The sequence below is a fragment of the Acinonyx jubatus genome, chromosome D2 (assembly GCF_027475565.1).
Source record: "Acinonyx jubatus isolate Ajub_Pintada_27869175 chromosome D2, VMU_Ajub_asm_v1.0, whole genome shotgun sequence".
In the NCBI taxonomy this organism is placed as follows: domain Eukaryota; kingdom Metazoa; phylum Chordata; class Mammalia; order Carnivora; family Felidae; genus Acinonyx; species Acinonyx jubatus.
Window position 1 is genome coordinate 5,754,307 of NC_069393.1, and position 24,863 is coordinate 5,779,169.

Genomic DNA, 24,863 nt, shown 5'->3' on the forward strand with positions numbered 1-24,863 from the left:
CCCTTATTTTAAACCCTAAGTCTTATTGCAGTCAACTAACTCTCAACAAAGGTGCCAAGAATATACAAGGAGGAAAAAAACAGTCTTCAAAAACTGGTGTTGGGATAATTGGATATCTGCATGTAAAAGGATGAAAGTGAACTCTTATCTTACACATATATAAAAATCAACTCAAAATGGATTAAAGACTTAACTGTAAGATCTGAAGACATAAAACCCCTAGAAGAAAACATAAGGGGAAAGGTCCTTGACATTAGCCTTGGTGATGATTTTTTCAATTTGACACCAAAAGCCAGGCAACAAAAAGGAAAAACAAGTGGGACTACATTAAACTAAAAAGCTTTTGGAAGACAAAGGAAACCACCAACAAAATGAAAATGCAACCTACTCAATGGAAGATATGTGCACATAAAATATCTGACAAAGGGTTAATATCCAAAATATATAAAGAATTTTTACAACCCAACACTTAAAAAACTAACAATCTGATTACAAATGGGCAGAGGACCTGAACAGACATCTTTCCAAAGAAGACATTTTTCCGAAGACCTTCTTCCAACAGATACATGCAAAGATGTTCAACATCACTCATCGTCAGGGAAATGAAACTCAAAACCACAATGAAAAAATACAAATCAAAACCTCACACCTGTCAGAAAGGCTAGGATCAAGAAGACAAGAAATAACAGGTGTTGGCAAGGATGCTGAGAAAAGGGAACCTTCGTGCACTACTGGTGGGAATGCAAACTGGTGCAGCCACTAGGACAGTATGGAGATTCCTGAAAAAGTTAAAAATAGAAATACCATATAACCCAGTAATTCTACTGTTGAGTATTAAACCCTCCCCCCCCCCCAAATACTAATTCAGAAAGATGTATGCACCTCCAGGTTCATCACAGCATTATTTACAGTAGCTGAGATACGGAAGTAGACTAAGTGTCCATGGACGGATGAGTGGATACAGAAGTGGTGCATATATACACAGTGGAATATTACTCAGTGATAAAAAGAATGAGATCTTGCCATTTGTAACAACATGGATGGACCTAGAGGGTATAGTGCTGAGTGAAGTAAGTCAGAAAAAGATAAACACCATGATTTCACTTACATGTGTAATCTAAAAAACCAAATGAACAAACAAATGAAAACTAGAAGCAGAGTCATAAATACAGAGGACAAACTAGTGATTGCCAGAGGGGAGGGGGGTGAAGGGAGGAGCGAAATAGGTGAAAGGGACGAAGAGCTACAAACTTCCAGTTATAATTAATCACCGAGATAAAAAGTACAGCAAAGGGATTATGGTCACTAATACTGTGATAATGTTGTACAGTAACTAAGCATGGTGAGCACTGCACAATGCATAGAATTATTGAATCACTATGTTGTACAATTGAGACCAATATAACTTGGTGTCAATTATGCTTCAATTAAAAAAGTAAAACACCAGGGTGCCAGGGTAGCTCAGTGGGTTGAGCGTCAGCCTCTTGATTTCAGCTCAGGTCATGATGTCACGTTTCATGAGACTGAGCCCCATGTTGGAGCTCTGCGTGGATAGTGTGGAGCCTGCTTGGGATTCTCTCTCTCCCTCTCTCTGCCCCAACACCCCCCTCTCAAAATAAATAAACTTAAACAAAAAAAAAGTAAAACACCAAAAATAAATTTACAAATATGATTGACATTTGAAATAGAGTTCTGGAAATGTTATAAGAAAAATCGTAAAGGTGAAATTCAGAATTTTAAAAGCAAAGTTATTAAGTAGTTTCATAATGTTTACAGTGGAAACATAAATGGGACGATATCAAAGTAAAAAACTTCTGCACAGCAAGAGAAACCAACAAAGTGAGAAAGCAACCAATGGAATGAAAGAAAATACTTGCAAACCACCTCTCATCAAAGAGGTTAATATCCAAAAAAATATGAACTCCTACAACCCAAAGCAAAAAAAAAAAAAAAAAAACCAGAACAAAAACAAAACAACAACAACCCAATCTTAAAAACAGGCAAAGGCCCCCGTAGACATTTTTTTCCAAAGACATACAAATGGCCAAAAAGTGCTCCTCACTAACCATCTGGGAAACTGACAAGAGCACAATATAACCTCACACTTGACAGGACGGCCATTATCAAAGTCAAAACGGCAAGTGTTGGCAAGGCTGTGGAGAAAGGGAGCCTGCTCCCTTTGGAACTGTTGGTGTAGTCACTGTGGAAGTGTGGAGATGGCTCAAAAACTTAAAAACAGAACTACCACGTGACCCAGCAATCCCACTTCGGGGGATATGACTGAAAGAAATGAAACCATGATCTCAAAGAGACAGCTGCACCCCCATGGTCGTCACAGTGTTCTTCGCCAGAGACAAGGCGGGAGAAGACACTGAATGTCTGTCGGTGGATAAATGAAATGTTACAGGTGTGTGTGTGTGTGTGTGTGTGGGGGGGGGGGGGGTGGAGGTGGATATTCAGCCTTAAAAAAGCAAATTCTGGAGCACCAGGGTGGCTCAGTCAGTTAAGCAACCAACTCTTGACTTCAGTCCTGGTCATGATCTCATGGTTGGTGAGATCCAGCTCCATGTCTGTCATTGCAGAGCCTGCTTGGGATTCTCTCTCCCTCTCTGCCTGCCTCTCCCCCACTCACTCTCTCAAAATAAAGGGAAAAAAAAAAAAGGAATTCCTACCATTTCTGACACGGATAAACCTGGAGGATATTATGCCAAGTGAAATAAGCCCCAAACAAAAAGACCATGATCTCAATTATAGGTGGCATCTAAACAAATCAATCTTATAGTGTGGTGCCTGGCTGCTTCAGTCAGAGAACATGCAACTCCTGATCTCGGGGTTGGTTGTTCAAGCCCCAGGTCGGTGTAGAGACTACTTTAAAAAACAATTTGGGGGGCGCCTGGGTGGCTCAGGCGGTTGAGCATCCGACTTCAGCTCAGGTCACAATCTCACGGTTTGTGAGTTCGAGCCCCGCATCGGGCTCTGTGCTGACAGCTCAGAGCCTGGAGCCTGCTTCTGCGTCTCCCTCTCTCTCTGCCCCTAACCCACTCGCATTCTGTTTCTGTCTCTCTCAAAAGTAAATAAACATTAAAAAAAATTAAAAAAAAAAAAATTTGGCGGGGGGGGGGGGGTGCGTCGTCCCTAGGTGGCTCAGTCGGGTGAGCGTCCGGTCTGACTTCGGCTCAGGTCATGATCTCACAGTTCGTGGGTTCGAGCCCCGTGTCCAGCTCTGTGCTGAGGCTCAGAGCCTGGAGCCTGCTTCAGATTCTGTGTCTCCCTCTCTCTCTGCCCCTCCCTCACTCAAGCTCTTTCTCTGCCTCTCAAAAATGAATAAAGGTTAAAAAAATTAAAAAAAAAAATTTTGGGAAAACCAAATCAAACTCATAGAGTAGAATGGTGGTTGCCAGGGACAAGGGAGTAAGAGAAATTGGAAGATGTTGAACACAGTACAAACTTTCAGTTATAAGTTCTGGAGCATGGGAACTATGTGGTTAAATGTGTTGTATGCTTGAAATTTGCAGGGAGTAGTTTTGTTTTTTTTTTTTTAATGTTTGTTTATTTTTGAGAGACAGAGACAGAGAGCAGGCAAGGAAAGGGCAGAGAGAGGGAGACACAGAATCCGAAGCAGGATCCAGGCTCCGAGCTGTCAGCACAGAGCCCGACATGGGGTTCACTAACTGTGAGACCGTGATGAGCCGAAGTCGGGCGCTTATCCAACTGAGCTACCCAGGCGCCCCTGCAGACAGTATAAGTATTCTCACATCACACACCTAAAAAGGTAACATATCTGAGGTGACAGATGTTAGTTAGCCCGACTATGGGAATCATTTCATGTCCACTATACCCCAACATCACATCACACATCTTAAATATATAAAATCTTAATTTATTTATCTTACTTCAATAAAGATGGTGGGGGGGGGGGAGGATCCTGAATCTCCCATTTATCACGCAACACTGGGCAGGTTTCCTTTTTTTTTTTAATTTTTTTTGTTTATTTATTTCTGAGACAAAGACAGAGCATGAGTGGGGGAGGCGCAGAGAGGGAGACACAGAATCAGAAGCAGGCTCCAGGCTCTGAGCTGTCAGCACCGAGCCCTACGTGGGGCTTGAACTCACAAACTGTGAGATCATGACCCGAGCCGAAGTCGGTCGCTCAACCGACTGAGCCACCCAGGCGTCCCTGGGCAGGTTTCTTAAGCTATGAGAGGGGAACAGCTACTGTCTGAGATAGTAGGGAGTCTGAGTGAATACATTCTGGAGTGAGGAAATGTTTGTCATCCTCTATGTGAGGCCTGGAGATCCAGCCTCTTTCAGTCTGTTAGTAAAAGTCAAAGTAGCACAGTGAGATGCAGAGGTGGAGGGGACAGTCAGGTTTAGGGAGCTCACTCTAATCTGAAAGGCTAGACGTACTTTTCCTGAGGCAACAAATGCCACTTCTGCTAATTCAAGTTGGGCTTCTATACTTGCTACTGGAGTCCTAACTGCAAGGGAAGCTTTTGAAAACTAGTGCAGGGCTCTAAAAAAAATGGCACATTGATATAATTTTTTATAAGAATCAGTCTCTGCTAAGACCACCAAGTTGTCCTCTTCAAATGCCGAATAGAGTGAGCAGCTGCATGTACGATGTCACTGTCCAGAGGTCACTGAGCGAGCACGTTCCACCTCTCCAGGGACTTGTCTCGTGCGCTCCTCTGGGTAACAGGCAACTCGTTCTGCTTTACAACTTCAAACATACCCACTCTGCCCAGGTACAAGCTGAAAGGCCAGCTCACTTCAGTCTAGCTACTTCCTTAGGCTACCAAGAAAAGGCAAGGCTACATGGATCTTAAGATCTCAGTGAAGCTCCAGTGGGATCCCGTTTTCTCCCCGAACCAGGCACAGATTTTTCAGATCAAGCTCTAACTTAACCACAGCCTCTCTTATTCATTTTCTCCCCCCACCCCTGACTCCTAGCTTTTATATCCATATTATCGGGAAGTGTTTGACTCCTCGATCAATACCAATGGATATTAAACAAGAATTCAGTACCTCTGCAATGCCTCCTGGACTGTTTCCATAACACAGATGTAAGCCTTTAAAAGTGAAGGAAAAGGTTCCATATATAAAATGTCCTGGAGACCCTCTAAAAGGAAAAAATCCATTTGATTTGCCCAGACACAAATATCAAATAAAAATTTTAGAACTCACAATCAAAATGCTTAGTGAATGTAAATTTTTTCTGTTGTTTCGAGAGAGGGAAAATCTCAAGCAGGCTCTGCCCTGTCAGCTCACAGCCAGACATGAGGCTCAAGCACACAAACAGTCAAGATCGTGACCTGAGCATGCCCCAGGGAATGGAATTTCTGCTTAATTTATGTGTCTAGTTAATGGGCTATTTATGGGGGGGAAAATCCTAAAAAAACATTTAAATGGACTGGCCTATCTTGAACATAAAGTCTGTAATTGACTGTCTTTATGCTTTGGATTATCGAATGAGTACTGGGTGTTCTTAAATAATCACATACTACCACCAGTTGGCTGGCTTTTTAATTACACACCTCATTTTTACAGAGTGCACCGCTGAAGCACATCATCTGGGACATGAACACTCGCTATCCCACAATAATTTCCTATTCAGGTTTTCTAGGTCACCCCTGACTGCTGCTGGGTCACATTCACAGCATGGCCCCAGTCCAGCAGCATCACCAAACCCTGGGAACTCATTAGAAATGCTAACAGGGGGCACCTGGCCCGCTCAGTGCATACACCATGTGATTCTTGACCTTGGGGTCATGAGTTCGAGCCCCAAGTTGGGCACAGAGTTTACTTAAAAGAAAATCACTTTTTTTTTTTAATTAAAAAAAGAAATACTGAAAATGTGCTCCTGGGTCTGACCTGCTGCCCAGCAATGTGCTTTAGCAATCCTTCCAGGTACCTGTTAAACTTGGGTAATCACGATGACCCAGAATCCTCACCAGCTGACATTAAAGCAGGGGTTCTTAACCTGGGATATGAAGTCAAAGGCAAATGTGCCTTTTCCTGGGAGGAGCTGCCCAACTGTCAACCTTCTCTAAGGGATGTCAACCTAGAAGCAGGTACCACCACTGCCAGTCATCAAATTCAGATTTCACTTCTGCAAATACACACCAAGCCAACATGTTCTCCAAGCCCTTTAATATTCACTTAAAACAGCTGAGGCACAAGCAATAATAAAACTGCATTTTTTGTTACAAGAAAGAATTTTGTGTAATATCTGCATCATATACCAATTTTCTCAAACTCTCCTCGGCAATATTTCATTAATACTCTGGTCCAGAAGTTGGTTCAACAAGGTCAGAAAAGCAGAAATTTAGTTTAAAAAAAAAAAAAAATCAATTACCGAAGGGTAAGAGGACTCAAACATTTACTGAGTGCCTACTATGGCCACCGTACTGGGTTTTATGTACTTTACAGAAGTTCAATGTGAATGTTAAGTCCTAGTCATCTGTTAACAGGCTAGCAGGACACAGTCAGGTAAGCCCATCTTAAGTGTGCCTTCACCTGAAGTACAACTGTGGAATCGAAAAACTGATCTTTCCCAAGGAAGCGCACCAACATACACAAATACCTATTTCCATTTCCAAAGACAGTACCCAAGCATGCAACATTAGGACATGGGCGCACTCAGGTTGTCACCACTCTACCTAAATCTTGGGCTGAGGACCACTGGGCCAGCATCGCCCCTACTGACTGCGTGGTTCCATCACCATTTAAAACTTTAGATAGGAAATGGTGTTCAGCACATTAAGTATCTGGGGTTTGTTTTGTTTTTTAACAAAACGACTTTCAGAAGTGGCACCTGTTCTGAAAACCATCATTTAAGTAAGAAAATGACAGTATAATCAGCTCTAATGGGAAGATACCACAGCCTTTTCAACAAGTATTACATCAAAGCTGGTTATTTTTCAGAAAACTAAGTGATACCCAGCTCAGAGTACAGAACTCTCCAGAGCATATAGCCTTCACATCCTCCCACACAGCTAAGTTAACCCCTCACTCCTCCAGCTAGTCCTTAGTTTCTCTGGGTCCATTCCTCCCTTGCCAAGCTGCCTGCCCCTTGTTCTTGCCTCTATATACTAACTCTAACCTATATTCTGGATGCCCCTGGTCTCAACACTCCCTCTGGCTGGGGTGGGCACAGGACAAAAGCTTGTTTCCTACCGATGTGGTCAATCACTGACCAATCGCCATTGCCCTGCTTTGGATTTGGGACCTATTGGTAAAACTGACTAACTAGCATGTTTGCACTGGTCACCTCCCTATCCCCACAAAAGAGCAGGCTGGGTGTTATCAAAAATAAAAGCACACTGTTTAAGGGTTCAGGATTACACATGTGAAAGATACACAAGGAAGAGTCCTTAAATGTCTGAGTCGCGTGGTCTGATGTTCTTTTACAGACGAGAATACTAGGAGGTAAGTTCAGAGACGTAATGTGACCTGCCAAAGGGTGTGGGGATGTCCAGAGGCAAAAACTTAGAACCATACTGCAAACGCTCTCCTTTAGATCTCAACCACAACAAAAACCCAAGGTTAAGGAAAATTTGTAAGTAAAACAAAATAAAAAGTCTGGTACCTAGGCAAAGTCTTTGGGATCTCTCCAGATTTTTAGATAGAGTAAAGGCAACCTATACAGGGAGGAATTGTTACTCAGTTCAACAGATGACAGCAAGTACCAAGGATCTTTATTCTCAGGCCCGATGTTGAATCTGTGACTGCAGAAAACATGTCACTATTTTGAGAACACCTCCATTCTTTCCAAGTCTTCAGCTACAAGGTTACACCTTATTCTCATCGTAACAAGATAAATGAAAGAGGATTAAGGAGATACACTGAAGATAAAAACAAAGGGAACAAACATTTTACAAGCGTATCATCCCAGCTACCTAAAAGTTAAGTTTCAGATTTACGACAGTGACAGAACCATAGGATTTCAGTGAAAACCAACACAAGTTAGATCTTTAAAAAAAGGTGGGGGGTGGGGGGGGGAATCAACTCAAAAATACAAAGTCAGGCAAGCATGCAAAATTCAGAGTATAAAAAAATGCAAGGCGTGGTTGTCCAAACAAACATACCTCAGGAAAAGGTGGATTTGAAAATAGATGCTAAACAGAAACAAATGAATTAAAAGCTGAAAGGGACACTTCTCTGAATTAGCAGACCAACTGCCTCATTTATAAAGAGGAAAGAGGGCAGACAGTAATTAGTGAAGCTCACATGGCTAGATTAAGAATGACACAGATCTAATTCCCAGTGCTATCTGCAACTACATACAGCTAAAATGCATGGAGATAAATATCCAGAACACATTAAGCCCACTGGTTTAAACAAAACATTTCAAGACAAATACACAGGGAGGTGAGTTAATACAGCACAGCAGCACATCTCACGTATTAAGAGATTAAAAGGAAAGAAATGACCTCTCAAAGATTTTAATGCTTAGTTTTGATAAAGCAGGTTTCCATCCAATTCTTTTATGTAGAACAAAATGAACTAGCTTTAAAAAAAAAAAAACAAAAAAACACGTGCATTCTTCAACTTTCACCTACATTTTCTTGGCCTATCTTTCAAAACTAAGCAGAGTATTTTTAACGTAAGAAATGTGACGCTATATGTACATTTTAATTGCACATTTTAGGAATAAAATAAATCCATGATATTTCGGTAACTCGTAGTGTATTTATAAAATGAAAAGACTTCTATCAAAATACACTTTTCACTGGGAAAAATAAATAAAACAGACAAATGGATCTACACAAAGTAAAAATTAACTTTGGTAGATTTCAGTGTAGGACAGTCCATAACCAGCCTATTTGCCCTTATTCCCCCAGAGCTGCTCATCTTCCGAGTTAAGATTTTAAAAATATTTTTAATTGAGATTATGTTGATATTGGTTTTTCATTCCACATCATCTTCAGCCAAGCTCTGAGCACTTACAATTCTCTGAAAGAGAAAAAAAAAATTTAATTTTTAAATGTCCTTTACAGGAGGCAAGAATATACAACGGGAAAAGACAGTCTCTTCAACAAATGGTGCTGGGAAAACTGGACAGGTACATGCAAAGAAATGAAATTGGAACACTCTTACACGATACACAAAAGTAAACTCAAAAAAGAATTAAAGACCTAAGTATGAGACCTGACACCATAAAACTCCTAGAAGAAAACACAGATCGTAATCCCTTGGGCATTGACCTTAGCAACATATTTCTAAGCATGTGTCCTCATGCAAAGGAAACAAAAGCAAAAATAAACTATTGCAACTATACCAAAACAAAAAGCTTTTACACAGCAAAGGAAACCAACAAAATGAAAAAGCAATGTACTGAACTGGAGGATATTCATAAATGATATATGCAACAAGGAATTAATATCAAAAAAATATAAAAAACTCATACAACTCAACACCAAGAAAAAAACCTAATAATCTGATTAAAAATGAGCAGAGCACCTGAAGAGACATTTTTCCAACAGACACATGCAAAGAGGTTCACCATCATTCATCGTCAGGGAAATGCAAATCAAAACCACAAGGAGCATCACCTTACACCTGTCAGAATGGCTAGACTCAAGAAGACAAATAATAAGTGTTGGCAAGGATGGGGAGAAAAGGGCACACTCGTGCACTGCTGGTGTGAACGTAAATCGGTGCAGCCACTGTGGCAAACAGTAAAGAGGTTCCTTAAAAAATTTAAATAGGAATACCATACGATCCAGCAATTCCATTGCCGGTTATTTATCCAAAGAAAATGAAAATACTAACTCGAAAAGATGTACACTACCCTATGTTTAATGCAGCATTATTTACAATAGCCAAGATATGGAAGCAAACTATGTGTCCATCAATAGATGAATGGATAAAGAAGTGGCATATATATAATTCAATGGACTATTACTCAGCCATAAGAACGAGATCTTGCTAACGGCAGTATGGAAGTATTAGGCTATGTGAATTAAGTCAGACACGGATGAACACTATCTGAATTCACTTATATGTGGAATCTAAAAAACAAAACGAACAAAAAAACAGACCCATAAACACAAACTGGCAACTGCTAGAAGGGAAGTGGGGGAGGGGGCATAGGCAAAGCGAGCCAAGGGGAGTGGGAGGTACAGGCTCCCAGTTATGGAATGAATGAGTCACGGGAATAACAAGTACAGCATAGGGAATATAGCCCACGATCGTTTAACAATGTTGTGTGGTGAGACATCAGTGAGAAAAGCAGACCATAAAGTATACCTGTTAAATCAGTAAGCAGTACATGTGAAACTAATGTAACATTTTGTGTCAACAACACTTCAATTAAAACCAGAATTTTTTTTTCAAGTTTATTTTGTGAGAGAGAGAGAGAGAGAGAGAGAGAGAGAGGGAGATAAAGAATGTGCACACATGTGCAGAGGAGGAGCAAAGAGAGAGAATCTCAAGTGGGCTCCACACCAGCACACAGAGCCTGATGTGGGGCTCGAACCCACAAACCATGAGATCATGACTCAAGCTGAAATCAAGAGTCATGTTTAAACGACTGAGCCACCCAGGCACCTCCCAAAAAAATTTTTAAAGGGGGGGGGGGGGGGGAGATGTCCTCTGCAGTCAAAGAAATCAAATCTTGCTAAAGTTTACCCATTCTACAATTTCAACATTTAACACTCTTAAACACCGTTATCAAAGAAAATAATGATCATGCGGTCAGTCCCATTTCAAAATCCAAGTTAATAAAGGAAGAGTAATATGCACTGTTTTAGAGGTTGGTCAACTATATAACTAAAACCAAAAAGAATTTAAGATCTCTTTCACTCCCACATAAACTAAGAATACTGATTTTTTACTGGTCATCTTAGCCTCCAAACATTTCCCTTTTTGGCCTGAAAATGCTCCGAAGTCCTCATACAAGAAAGTACTTCCAAAATTAGCATTTGAAAATATGTCAAAATAATATGAGATAAGTTAACTAAGTAAAGGAGGCCATTTTTATAAAGAGGAATTCAGGCTTCATCCCAAACTCATCCACATTTCAAAAGACCTCACCCTCAGGTCAATCTTCCAAAAGCACCGCGCTATGCTGCCTTTCCAAGAGTAGACACTCTAAGAGCCACATTAGTCTAAATAAAAAGGTTTAAGACCAAATCTTTGCTTTTTCAACCCTCTCCCTTAAATCTTTGGGGACTTTGTTTTCTTTCTAGTCCCTTCTCCAACTAGTTGAATAAAGATCAGTTTGAAGAACTAACCAGTCATTTTATTAATTTTTAATCACATCAACTATGGGAATTAACACATGAATACACAAACTGTTCCAAAAAATAGATTCATTTCAGTTCCTGGAGACGATTAAAAATGAACAGAATGCAATTTTAATCAACTCTTAAGTTATAAGTCATCTTTTATACAAATGGTACTGTGTTCAATACAGATTTGAGGATGTAGTTAAATAGCTCCAAGCTCAAAGCCCACCTTGACGAAAGCGGAGGCACTGGGGCCTTTAGACAAGTGAGGTCAGAGGCAATCTACAATCCTTTATGATCTAGTTTCAGGCTGTGCCATCTTAGCTCCTCTGTCCTCTGCCAGGCCACTTCACTGAATGCATGGGCTCACAGGAGAAGGTAGAAAGCTACTTTTAGAAAGTAGGTGAGAGGGGCCTGAATTTTGGTATGTGAATACCAAGGTCTGAGATTTAATACTATGAGACACACTTCTTTCTTTTTTTGTTTGAAGTAGGCTTCACACTCACGACAGAGCCCAAAGTGGGGCTTGAACTCAGGACCCTGAGATCAAGACCTGAGCTGAGATCTAGAGTCAGATGCTTAACTGACTGAGCCACCCACGTGCCCCTGAGACACTTTCTGATCCGCACAGAGGGCACAATGACTAGATCTTATGACCACTCACTCAAATGTTATCAGGGGAAGACCATTTTCAAGCACGGGTATCTCCAATTCTGATTTCATCCCAAGAATGAGTTTCAGAATTTCATCATGTTCACTAGACTAATTTTTCTTTGTAACAGTAAGAATGGCCTTTATGGTTTCACTAATTTTTAAAAGTCCATGTCCCTAAAACATTTCTTTTTTTATATTCTACTCACTTTTGTTAACATTTCAAATCCTCACCTGACTAATTGTCGGAAGCTTGGTCAGAAGCATCTGGAACACTGGCGGTGGAAGAGTTTGCTGTAACACTTGCAGCAACTGCTGTGGCTGTCCACACACTGCAATCGCATTTGTCAGATGGTCTACACCCTTCTCATATTCACCTGGAAGATTTACATAAAAGTAACGTGACCCGGAAAGCCTTTGTTTGCCTCTGTCAAAAACTCAACTGTACAGCCTTCACTACGTTTCCAAGTGATCATGACCAAAAACATCAAAGAAGTAAAAGCCTGGAAATAATCTGCGGTACCTTCATATAACTGAGTATTATGAAACCATTAATAAGAACGAATCAGATCACATGCACAGATATGAAAGGATCTTCAAAACACACACAGAAGGGGAGAAATTCAGTGCAGAAATATGCAAGTATATTACCGTTTACAGACTTAGAATATTTCTGCAACATATTAAAAATTGCTAACAATGGAACAGTACTTTTCTATGAGAAGAAAGAACTGAAGACTGGGGACTGAGGTGGAAAAGAAGTCCAAGTTCACTTTACACTAATCGCTTACACTATCTGAATGGCATCACAAGCAGATACAGAAAAAACCCTAGGAGGGTGGTGCATCCGGACGGCAAAAGACTCCCGTCCTGTCCACCCACCACCCTGCGCATCTCTTTCATCTGCCTGCTCTGGAGTCACAGCCTCTATAAGAAACCAGTAAGCGAAGTTTTCTGACCCTGAAGAAGAAAATGACCGAGTAAGTGACTGAAGAATGGTGTATGAAGAGGAACTGCCTGCTTTAACATTTTCACTTGAGAAAATCTGAAGACTGAGGTATTCAAACGGAAGAAAGTACAACTCTACAAAGAAGTATTTAAAATAAGAAACACAAAAGACTGAGGTGCCTGAGTAGATCAGTCAGTGGAGCATCTGACTCTTAATTGTGGCTCAGGTCATGATCCCAGGGGTCGTGGGATCATGCCCCACGTCGGGCTCTGCAGTAAGCGTGGAGCCTGCTTATAATTCATTCTCATTCTCTCTCTCTCTCTCCCCGCCCCCCACCACCCCACCTCTGCCCTAACCTCCCTGCCCCTCTCCTCTGCTCATGTTCTCCCTAAAATTAAAAAAAAAAAAAAAAAAAAATTATAAAAAAGAAAATTAAGACTTAGGTCTTCAGCCTGGGCTTTGACTTTCACCAGGGGACAAATGACTCCATTAACTTGGAAATTAAAACACCACTTGGCCACTGAATCCTCATGCCGTTGAATTTACAGGCAATGTAGGGGATTTACACTGTTGCCTGGGGATATTAATTCTGATTATTAAATGGAAATAAAGCTACTACTGGAGTGTTAGTGTAGAACACAGGGGATTCTGAGACACCTCCTAATATTTCTAAAAACAATGCAAACAGTTAATGACCAACCAAAGCAATTCAATGCAGATGAAACCATTTCCTCTCTAGTTTGTAGACCTGAGCCCATTCAAGGTATCCTAAGATGAGATCTGGCTCAGTTAACAGAATATGCTTATGGAAGACCCCTAGATGGAGGAGACCATGTGAAATGAAGTTTACTGCCTAAGTCAATTATGCCTTCACTTGGCTTACTTTGATATTGACTTTTCCCCTAATTCTAACCACCTGACTCTTCAACCTTGAGCTGGGCTGGTAGTTTCCACTGGGAAAAAAAGCAGCTTGGCAGAGTTGTTAAGTAACCCTCTGTATGGTATTGAGTTAAAGTGTGGAACATGAACTTGGGAAGAAAAATAACTCTTCCCTGTCCCTCCTTCACCTTCCCCCTCAACCACTATGAGTTACTGTCCTTCTCAATCTGGATCTAACAGTTCAAGTCAGACAGATGGCCACAACACATGGATCTTCGAGATAATCCAAATAGAAGTAATTAATGCACTATACTCTAGTAGTTTGGACTATAAGTAATTTAAAACAATGTTTATATTTTGGGAGAAAGAAGAAAACTTTGATAGACATAATTATGAGCATCAACAAAAAATTCTGAGAATTTGTTTGCATGAATCGATATACAACCTATACCCTTAGACACAGATATCCCTATCCATGCAGATTTTTCTGTTCGGATATTTAATACAGCCTCTTAAATGAGCCCTATGAGGATTTAAGTGCTTTACTATTACCCTATGATTAAACCTCACAGGTTTCTTAATGAACTGGGGTAAAAAAGCCAAGATTATTTTCTAGTAAGCCATTCCCATTTTGATTTATAAATATTATCAGCCTACTATACCATCCAAATAAGACAATTATTTCTTAAAGAAAAAATCAAAGCAAAGAAATTATTGGGAAGGGAGAAACGTGATCAAAAGTAACACATCACCACCACCTCAAACCTTTAATCTCTTTCCATAAAAACAGGTAAAATAACCACAAATGACCTACACTGTGCAGTTCAATACTATCCAAATCTAAGATACAGCAATGAGCATAAAAAAAACTTGACACTTGATACCATTTTTATCAACGACAGCAACTACTACTTCAAAGCTACTTTTGAAATAAAAGGTAATTTGACACTAAAAATTTACAAATACATTTAAGACTCTAAATTACTGAATTATAGTTTTCAATTTGTCAGTGTGAGCATTTTAACTTCGTAATAGTAATGTTTTAGAAAAAGAACTTTTGTTTCTAGTTTACTTATTTGAGAAAGAGAGAGAGAGAACATGCGTGAGCAGGGTAGGGACAGAGAGAGAGGGAGAGAGAGAATCCCAAGCAGGCCCTGCACTGTCAGCACAGAGCTCGATGCAGGGCTTGATCTCACACACCACGAGATCATGACCTGATCCGAAATGAGTCAGTCGCGCTCAACTGACTGAACTACCAAACAGAACTCTTAATCCTTAGTTGAATACATAATGCACAAAGCCTAAACTCTAGATCAGATTCAGTTCACTGGTCCTGAAATTAAGCACCGTGAACTCACTGTGCGACCCTGACAGGTAAATTAACCTTCTCCAGGAATTATATGACCCATTCCTTCCTATAAATACTGGAAAAGACCTACCGAAGATTAGGTGAAGAAGCTGAGGAAGCATATTCTTCCAGTTACTATTTATATATTGCATTAGGACTATATTCTCTAAACTGCTAAAAAAATACCTCACTTGTAAAGATTACTTACTACATTCTCTGTATCATGTATCAAGTAAACCTAAAATTCACTCAAAACATATTATGGACAAGGATAACCCACAGCAAGTATTCACTTCTAGAGCCAATTTTCTTTCCTTTTTTTTTTTTTTTTAAAGAGAGTGAGTGCGCACACACTAGGTGGGGAGAAGGGCAGAGAGAACCTTAAGCAGGCTCCATGCAAAGTGTGCAGACGGACATAGGGCTCATGACCTGAGCTGAAATCAAGAGTCAGACACTTAAACTGAGCCACCCAGGTGCCCCAAGAGTCAGTCTTACATAAAATAATCCTCCCATTATTAAGTGACTTGTCATGAAATATGAGAATACCTTTCTTAACAGCTGCTATACGTACTACACGCAAAAAAGTCCCTTACCACCGCAAATTTGTATTAGTGTGAGGAATTCTAATTTCCTAGTCTTTTAATGATTATTACCTTGGGCTAGCAACTCTTCACCAAGCTGTATTTCTTCAAGGAAGAATTTCTGAACAGCTTCTGCATCTTTAAGGTCAGGTAACTGTTTGGACACAGAACATTTAATACATGATACCAAAATTATGCTGGGAATATAACCAATACACAGAAAATCATTGCACTAAAAACAAAAGAACAAAAAACTGAAGAGCTCATTATAAAAAATGATAAATTTACTCTTCAATACTCACAAGCATTACAGTTTAGTATCTACATTTAAATGAATGCAAAAAAAAAACTTACTGATTAAACTGAAATTAGAACAGTTCTTAGAAAGCTGTGCATCAAACTTAAAAAATGAAGACTACAATTATCTATACCATAAAATATGCAATTTACTATTTACACAATTTTGATCCCCATTATTATACATTTTTATATAACTATAACCAACTATTCCTCTGATCCATTATTTTGAATAGATTTTACATGCATCTAAAAGATTGCATGTAAATGGTAGGAGACTATTCCATGGAGAAATACAGGATTGCATAATCACAATCTGTTTGCTGGACATCTGAGCTACTCCTAATTTCTCTGCTAACACAAACTGTTAATAAGTAGCTTTACTTAAGTTTTTGGTTTTGTAGTTTGTTACATATTATCAGACTACGGTAATACATAATGCCACTAGCTATAGGACTTACCTCTTTATTATTTTTTTTAAGTTTGTTTATCTTGAGGGACAGAGGAGCAGAGAGAGAATTTCGAGTAGGCTCCGCACTGTCAGCACAGAGCCCCACGCGGGGCTCAAACCAACAAACCCTGACCTGAGCCAAAACCAAGGGTTGACTGCTTAACTGAATGAGCCACCCAGGTGCCCCAGGACTTGTCTTTTCAAAAAATGTAGACCTATTATTAAAAAGTCCTGTTTTGGGGTGCCTGGGTGGCTTGGTCGGTTAAGCATCTGACTTCGGCTCAGGTCATGATCTCAGTCTGTGAGTTCGAGCCCCACGTCAGGCTCTGTGCTGACCACTCAGAGCCTGGAGCCTGTTTCAGATTCTGTGGCTCCCTCTCTCTCTGCCCCTCCCCTGTTCATGCTCTGTCTCTGTCTCAAAAATAAATAAACGTTAAAAAAAAAATTAAAATAAATAAAATAAAAAATAAAAATAAAAATAAAAAGTCCTGTTTTGGGGCACCTGGGTGGCTCAGTTAAGCATCTGACTCTTAACTTTGGCTCAGGTCATTATTTCACGATTCATGAGTTCAAGCCCCGCATCAGGCCTCAAACTGACAGCACAGAGCCTGCTTAGGATTCTCTCCTTCTCTGACCCTCCCCTGCTCATGCTCTTTCTCAAAATAAATAAACCTAAAAAAAAAAAAAAAAAAAAAAAAAAAAGGCCTGTTTTATTTAAAAACCTAGACTTCTATTACTGGGAGTTTTTGATTCCTGACTTCTATACATTCTCATTACCAACAAACACACAAAAAATTTAAATTTCTGAAAGTAGAGGCATCTTTCATCAACCAGCCCAACACAGGCAAGAATGTGATTACACCTGAATCTGAAAATACACAGGATGCATGTGTCTATACCTACTTTCTGATGTCGAGACAAAAAAGGTTACTGAAATATTACGAACATACTACGTATTTCAGAAAGGGAGTCTGGACATAATGGAACAAAGGGGCCACCTCTCAGTTTCACTTCCCTATCATCATGTCCAGTCTTTTAGCTATGTTGGGATTACTCAATTGTATCACAACAACAAAATATAACAGTTATGGATTTCATTTTTCCTTGCTCCAACTTGGTATTTTTTTTCTTTTCTTTTTCTTTTTTTCCAACTTGCTTTAAAAAGAACCACTACTGATCCAGTAGTCCAAGTCCTGGGAATCCAAGCAATGGAACTAATTCTAATAAAAAAGAAAAGGTATATGAGGTATATGTGCAATGACTAACATTTACTTACTTGACTTACACATGTCACAGAACATTTTTTTATCAAGCAGAGAAACCTATGTAGTCATTAAAAATAATCATGAACACAGGATCTATGAAAAGAAAAAAGTAGAAAGATTTATATCTATATGTACATATTACATCAAGGTAAAAATGTGCCACACGGTGGGATTCTGGATCAGAGGCTATGAATAATCCTATATAACTTCTGAAAACAAATAGCATGTGGTTCTTTTAAAGGAAGCTGAACAAAGGAAAATTAATAATTAATGTTGTATTGTATTATTCTGAAGCAGCTGAGTGAGAAAGTTTGAACCTTTTGGTAGAATTGTTTTCTGGAGAGTATCATCTTATTGCCCCTTAAATATGGCTCATGTAATAAACTGTCTGCGGTTAGGGCCAACAGGGAGGAAATAATGATGGACCGGATAATCTGCAGTTGAACTGACTTAACTATTCCGAGAAACAACAAATTGTATTTTAAAATAAAAAAATCAACGCCTGTTATCAACTAGCTTTCTCAAAATACACATTTCAAGTGAGGTATGAAGTATATTATACAACCTAAACAAAAAAACAGATTAAGTATTACCTTGGAAAGTCCAGCTCTCTCCTTGGCAAGCTTTTGTTTCTTTCTTCCTGCAAGACATGGAATATTTTCACTTTATCATCATTAAAATGGGAATCAAAAGAAGTCAAACTGCTGTGACAGTCATATAGGCTATTTGCAAAACATCCCTGAGTAGGGCTCTCCTATTCTCCTGTCTCCTTGTGATTTGTCAAGGTCTTATAAATAGTTCTGGTCAATGAGCTATGGACAATGTGACATTTCTGAGCAAGAGCTTTTTCCTTCCCTCTGGGGCACCAAGATCAGCAATTTTCAAGACAGACAGTTCTAAGAGCTGATTAATTAAATACCACAAGCAGAGCAAGCCCTCCCCCCCGCCCCCCACGGTCTATACAGGACATGAAACACAAGTAAGAATTAAGCCACTGCTGTTAGAAAGTATTATAACTAAAATATAACAGATTTAATCTTTACTGCCTGCTGAAAGCTATCTGACATTCCTAAATGGGAAAAAAGAGGGGGTAAGAAGATAGTGTTCAGAAATGCACTGCAAAATTCTTAACTACTGTTGGCTGGTTAAGGAAAAAAACCACTGCTGGGGAGCCTGGGTGGCTCAGTCGGTGAAGCGTCTGACTTTAGCTCAGGTCATGATCTCACAACTCATGAGTTCAAGCCCCCTGTGGGGCTCTGTGCCTACAGCTCAGAGCCCGGGACCTGCTTCAGAGTCTGTGTCTCCCCCCGCCCTCCCCTCCCATGCTCACACTCTGTCTCTTTCTCAAAATTAAACATTGGAAAAAAATTAAAAGAGAAAAAACTTCTGCCTACACTCTGGAAGTTGTTTTGTTTCTTTGTCTTGTTTTTGATATGAAAAGGCAATACTACCTATCTCAGAAGCAAGTGATGTTTAAAATCTTAATCATCAATTAGTCAACCCTTAAGCCAAATCAATAAAGGACACCAACGGTATTTTAAATTGCTATTTAATTACATACTCCACATGAAGGAGTGTTAGCACAGAGGAAGCACTAGCTTTGTTTCTACCCCAGCTCTTCTCGCTACTAGTGTGACCCAGGACAAGTTACAGGAACCCGCACCCCACTCTCTCCGGATGTAAAACTGGTCTAGAACAGTACATGCTTCACAGCGTTCTTGTGAAGATTGAGTTAATGCATGTAAAATATTTCTTAACTGTGTCCGGTTTATCACGTGCCACACGAGGAGTTGGTAATGAACGACCTCAGTATGCATGTGGTACCGAGATAGTTCGACACCAGCTCCTCAGCTTAGGAGTTGTGCCATGCTGCATTACTAATCATTAAAACTACCGGTAACAGGGAGACTGTGGCAGAGCTAAGAAAGGTAAGACTCAAAGGCTTATTATGTGGGTGATCTTTGGCAAATAAATCTCTTAACTCTGCAAAGATAAGGCATGTTTAATCTTACTACTACGAGGAACAAAAGCCATAAAAGACAAGCAAATGTCCTCTGAAAACCTTAGTGTTCTATAAATCCAAGTCTAATCAGTGCATGACTGAAGAGGTAGTGACCTGTTTGCCTAACTGCAGGGAGATGGGTTAATTGACTGTGGTCCAGGAAATTTCTTATCTCCCCTTACAAACTGGGTTTAACCACACCAGTAGCTCTTGCCAACTCTAGCCCCCAGTGTACCTAAAGTGCTACAACTCTAAGACTTAAATACAATTCTAGCAGTTTCAACAAAACAATATAGGTTAAATAAGCTGATCTTGTATGTAAACTTGAAGACAGTCCATCGCTTCCTGGCCTTTTGGCTAGGATCAAGTGAAGACAGCCCATTTTTCTTTTTTTTAAATGTTTATTCATTTTGAGGGAGAGAGAGTACACACATGCGCACACACAAACGGGGGAGGGGGAACAGGGAGGAAGGGAGGATCCCAAGCAGGCTCCACCTCGTCAGGCAGGGCTCAGATCTCAAGGAAGTGTGAGATCACGACCTAAGCCAAAATCAAGAGTGGGACCCTTAACCAACCGAGCCACCCCTGCTGAGCCACCCAGCCATCCCCACGTCTGTCTGTCTTTAGGCAGAAAATAATGAATACCATACTATATCAAGTAATTACTAAACATCACCAGTGCTGGAAGGAGATTGCCACGACCAGAAGAGGAGTGGAAGACTGCACAGAAGAGCCAGACATGAAGACAAACGAACACTCAGATGTGAAGGGTAAGCACTCAGTAAGTTTTAGATGCCACACGCCAGACACTATTCTAAGTATCAACTGGCTTACCTACTCCGCAGGAACACTAAGACAGGTATGATTAGCATTTCCACTTGAGAAAATTTACCAAGGTCACAACTAATAACTGGCAGAGGGGCAATTCAAAAGCAAGCAGCTGAAGTTCAGAACGTGTGTACTCAAACACTACTCTGTATTGCCTCTATATGCTGGCGAGAAGTCGTTAAGAGTGGCGACAATACTGACTCCATCTTTGGCCTTCCGTCTTGTTCAAGCTCACTGGATGACCTCTCCTGGGACTGTGTGTTCCTGGACCCTTGGAGATTAATGCACGTGCCTCAGAAAGGCCCAAGGTGAGGACTGGGGAAGGCTTTTTCTTGGCCCCCCACGCATCTGAGAGAGAGAACATAGTCTTTCTCCTTCCTGACGCACACGCAGTGCCACAATATATAATTAAAGGTTACCTGTCATTTAGGTCAATGCAAACGCTTTGAGATGCATGCGAACCCTTCGATCTTGCAACAATGCTCTTCTGCTAGTCTCTTCACTCTATAAAATCTGCGGACGAAGGTCTGGACTTTGCGGGGGGAAAATCTGCAGCCGGATCACCATCTGACTGCCCCCCACCCCCGTTAAGTTATGCTGAATAAAACTGTAAACCCATGGGGTCACCTGCTTGATTTTCCAGTTTCAAAGTGCCTTCTCAGTTTGCAGAACAACTCTACTGTCCCTCCTCTACCTTCTACCAGACGTGAAGACATTCCCATAAAAAAATAAAAGGTACCTCAGAAATGAACAAGGCAAGTTTGTGGAATAAACAGGTACATCCAGTTTGCTAAGCCAGAATTTATGAAAAATGACAAAAATAACGAAACCCAGTAGAGAGGAACTTGTTTTCCATTACTATCCAATCTTATAGTTGCTTTTTTTTAATAGGATGGCGAGGAGTGATTGTCGTTGCATGTCTGACTGATACAATTACCAATTTTAAGACGGATTAGTTCCTTTAAATTTCTACCGGTAAGATTCTAGCTTTAGTTTCTTGAGACCATTTAATTGTCACCTTATCAGTACATAATACTATCTCTATGATAAAGGGAAAGATGGTAAGGGCCTGAAAAATCATGGGAGTTACACATTCAGCAAGCAAATTCACCCCTTGACTCAGTATTTACTAGAAATTAGTCCCAAGTGCTACTGTGTAAACCTAACAAGTTAAAAGAGACTTTATCTACTTTTAAAAATACATGTAAAACAGGAACTTACAGATTGCAGAATTACTCTGAATATAAGTTTTACTTCCTAAAGAAAATGTCAAATAATAATTACATTCATAAACAATCTCTAGCATCTATCAGTTACCATGTGCCAGGGACTGTACTAAACTCCGTATGTATTATAACATTTGACGGAAGAGGGACACTAAAGCTTTAAGTCGGTTGCCCAAGGTTACTCAGCTAATAATTCAACTGACCACTGAGATCAGTGTAGACCATTGCTAATGCTAGAAAAAAAATTGTGGATTGAAGATGATGGAAAAGGGATTACGAAAATAATCTCTCAATTTGTCTAAAAGGACGGCTTTTGTGATTTCTTCGGCCAAAAATTAGTTTTCTCAAGGTTTCTAATAGGATTGCAGTGTTTCCAAAATAAGAAAGGATTAATCTACTACTCTTTATAGAGCTCTGTAGCCATACCACCACCACCATGCCTCCAACTATTACTGAAATGGAAACTACAAGAAAATAATCTGAATTTCTAGTGAATGTTTACAGCCAGCCTTTGCAGAGGGGCTTTCTCTGGGTCAGGAATGATGGTGGGCACTTCAAACATCTCAATCTTCACAAGAACAACCAGGGGCAGGTGGCATCACCTGATTTTACCAACTAAGAAAATTAAGATTCGGAAAGCCCAAATTATGCAGCTGATGTGTAACTAACCTGGGCCTGGAAAACTGAGTTTCTGAATCCAAAATGGCACCCTCCCCATCTATCTAACTGTAAATAAAATAAATTCTCTGTATCCCTTCCCTCCTAAAACAGAAGACAGCTGGAATTAGGTGTCATATTGTAGATGGTACAAGATCATCTTCTAGCCCCAAGAGGGCAGGTCACTAGCCACGTGGGGCACTGAACACCTGAGACAACCTGCTACAGCTTAATCAAACAGTAAGTGTGAAATAGACTAATCATTTCTTCCTACATTCTGGGCTTTAATTTTTAGAAAGCGTTTTGACTGAACAACGCAGAAAAGTTACAAAAATATTTCTTATTGCTACAAATTTACTCTTGGAGGCCTTCGGAATTCAAAGATCACAAAGGTTTTGGTGGCACGACCTCCCTCGTTGTAAATGTCTCGTAAAAGATGTCGCAGGTATGAAATAAGACTGAGCCACAGGAGAAGCTCAGCCCTTTGGACTCCCCTGCAATTTCTATAGCATTCACTCATATCTTGGAAGCATTTTCAGGAAAGCTACCAAGAGGGTTTAAGAATGCAGCAGCGATACGGGTGCATTTGCGGAGCCAAGTTTCAAGCACAATGTCGCAAAATACAAATCACACGACTCTCGAGTTACGAATAGAGGTTTAAACAGGTGAACTGCAAAAGGAGCCCCCCCCCCCAATCATAACACAAACCAGAGTGCATTCATACGGCAAATGTTTGGGGAAGATAAAATGGGAAAAATCGTCCCTCCAAAATGGAGGCAATCATGCGGGGCCCCAGAGGCAGAAGCGGCACCGGGAGCGCGCAGCCGGCGCCGCCGCCTTTTTCCGCCTGGGAGGCCCGCGGCCGCCCTGCACCCCCGACGCCCCCCGCACCCCCGACACCCCCCACACCCCCGCGCGCGGTAGCGAGGAGCAAGCAGGCGGAGGCGGGGAGAGGCTGCAGGCCCCGTGCCGAGGGGACCCACTCACGTTCTCGAAGCCTGTTCTTGAAGTTGGGGTCACTTCGTCTCTTGCGGTCGAAGTAAATGCAATACCCGATAAAAAGAGCCCCGCAGACACCGGCGGCGATGGCGCTGTTCCGGCCCACCATCTTCTCTCGACCGAGGAGCAGGAGCGAGCGCCGCGGCGTCGGGCCCCGCGTAGAAGCAGTTGGCCGAGAACCCTCACAGCAGACCGCGCCGCTGCGACCTGTCGCTCGCCGCGAGGGACGCGGGAAGGCCGAGAGCACGCACTTCCGGCCCCAGCCTGCGAGGCCCTCGGGCGTGTCCGCGGCAGTGCCTGAAGAGCAGCGCCGGAGCCGCTTCTGCGCCTGCGCAGGGGGCCTAAATGCAGTCGCCTAGGCGCCTCCGGGCGGGGTGTGCGGTGGTGTCAGCGTTTTGCGAGTGACCTCGCACTTCCGGTAGAGCCGCTGAGCGTGTCGTCGCGAAGGCGGCGCGTGGCCGTCAGTCACATACTCAAAAGATTGTAGCTGACTTCTTTGCTTGTGCCAAAGATGGAAGGGAGTGGTGACAAATGCTTCGTGTTACTGTTGTGTAATATAGACAACCTGTGACTCGTTTGAATTGAACTGAACTTGCTTTTCAAGTTGTCACAATATGCTGTACAGCGAGCAACATAATCTAGTGATTCAGGGTTGAATGAATATTACAATATAACCTTGGAAGAAAATTTCGCTGGTTCCTGGAAAAACATAATGAATAAAAAAGATGAAAGATGGGAATGCAAGCTGGTGCAGCCACTCTGGAAGGCATTATGGAGGTTCCTCAAAAAACTAAAAATAGAACTACCCTATGACCCCAGCAATTGCACTGCTAGGGATTTATCCAAGGGACACAGGTGTGCTGTTTCGAAGGGACACAGGCACCCCGATGTTTATAGCAGCCCTATCAGCAATAGCCAAAGTATGGAAAGAGCCCAAAGGTCCATTGATGGATGAATGGATAAAGAAGATGTGGTATAGACCATGGAGTCGAAAAAGAATGAAATCTTGCCATTTGCAACTACATGGATGGAACTGGAGGGTATTATGCTAAGTGAAATTAGAGAAAGACAAATCATATGACTTCACTCATATGAGGAGTTTAAGAGACAAAACAGATGAACATAAGGGAAGGGAAACAAAAATAATATAAAAACAGGGAGGGGGAGAAAACTGAGGGTTATGGGAGGGGCTGTGGGAGGGGTTGTGGGAGGGGGGATGGCCTAATGGGTAAGGGGCACTAAGGAAACTACTCCTGAAATCATTGTTGCACTGTATGCTAATTTGGATGTAAATTTAAAAAAATAAAACAAGTTAAAAAAATGAAATAACATGGGATGCTAAATAGCCACACGCTCAGGATTAGAAATAAAGTGTAATACATGGGATGTTCATAAAATTTTAGGGATGAATGAAAATTTAAACTTTGAGCATAGTGAAATGGTCCAGTATTATTTGCCTAATGTTTATATACTATGTAAACATACTGGAAGAAACTTAC

The 24,863-nt window shown here is 41.0% G+C and overlaps 1 protein-coding gene and 1 non-coding gene across 4 annotated transcripts in view; both read right to left on the reverse strand.

Moving 5' to 3' along the window:
- Positions 1–23,635, reverse strand: part of TOMM20 (translocase of outer mitochondrial membrane 20) — a 34,896-nt gene extending 11,261 nt beyond the window's left edge. The window contains exons 1-5 of one of the 3 annotated variants that reach the window (XM_027047012.2): positions 23,353–23,615; positions 18,246–18,292; positions 15,712–15,793; positions 12,117–12,259; positions 6,134–8,955 (exon numbers count right to left, since the gene is read on the reverse strand). In XM_027047012.2, the coding sequence (XP_026902813.1) occupies positions 8,911–8,955; positions 12,117–12,259; positions 15,712–15,793; positions 18,246–18,292; positions 23,353–23,473 (438 nt within the window). In that variant the 5' untranslated portion in view covers positions 23,474–23,615 and the 3' untranslated portion in view covers positions 6,134–8,910. Of the gene's footprint in view, positions 1–6,133; positions 8,956–12,116; positions 12,260–15,711; positions 15,794–18,245; positions 18,293–23,352 lie in introns of those variants that run through there. The other 2 variants (XM_027047013.2, XM_053207520.1) reach the window with 2 other exon arrangements.
- Positions 22,800–22,934, reverse strand: LOC113595854 (small nucleolar RNA SNORA14). Its single transcript, XR_003416484.1, has one exon. It is a non-coding gene; the product is annotated as a small nucleolar RNA SNORA14 (small nucleolar RNA).
- Positions 23,636–24,863: the final 1,228 nt, after the last annotated feature.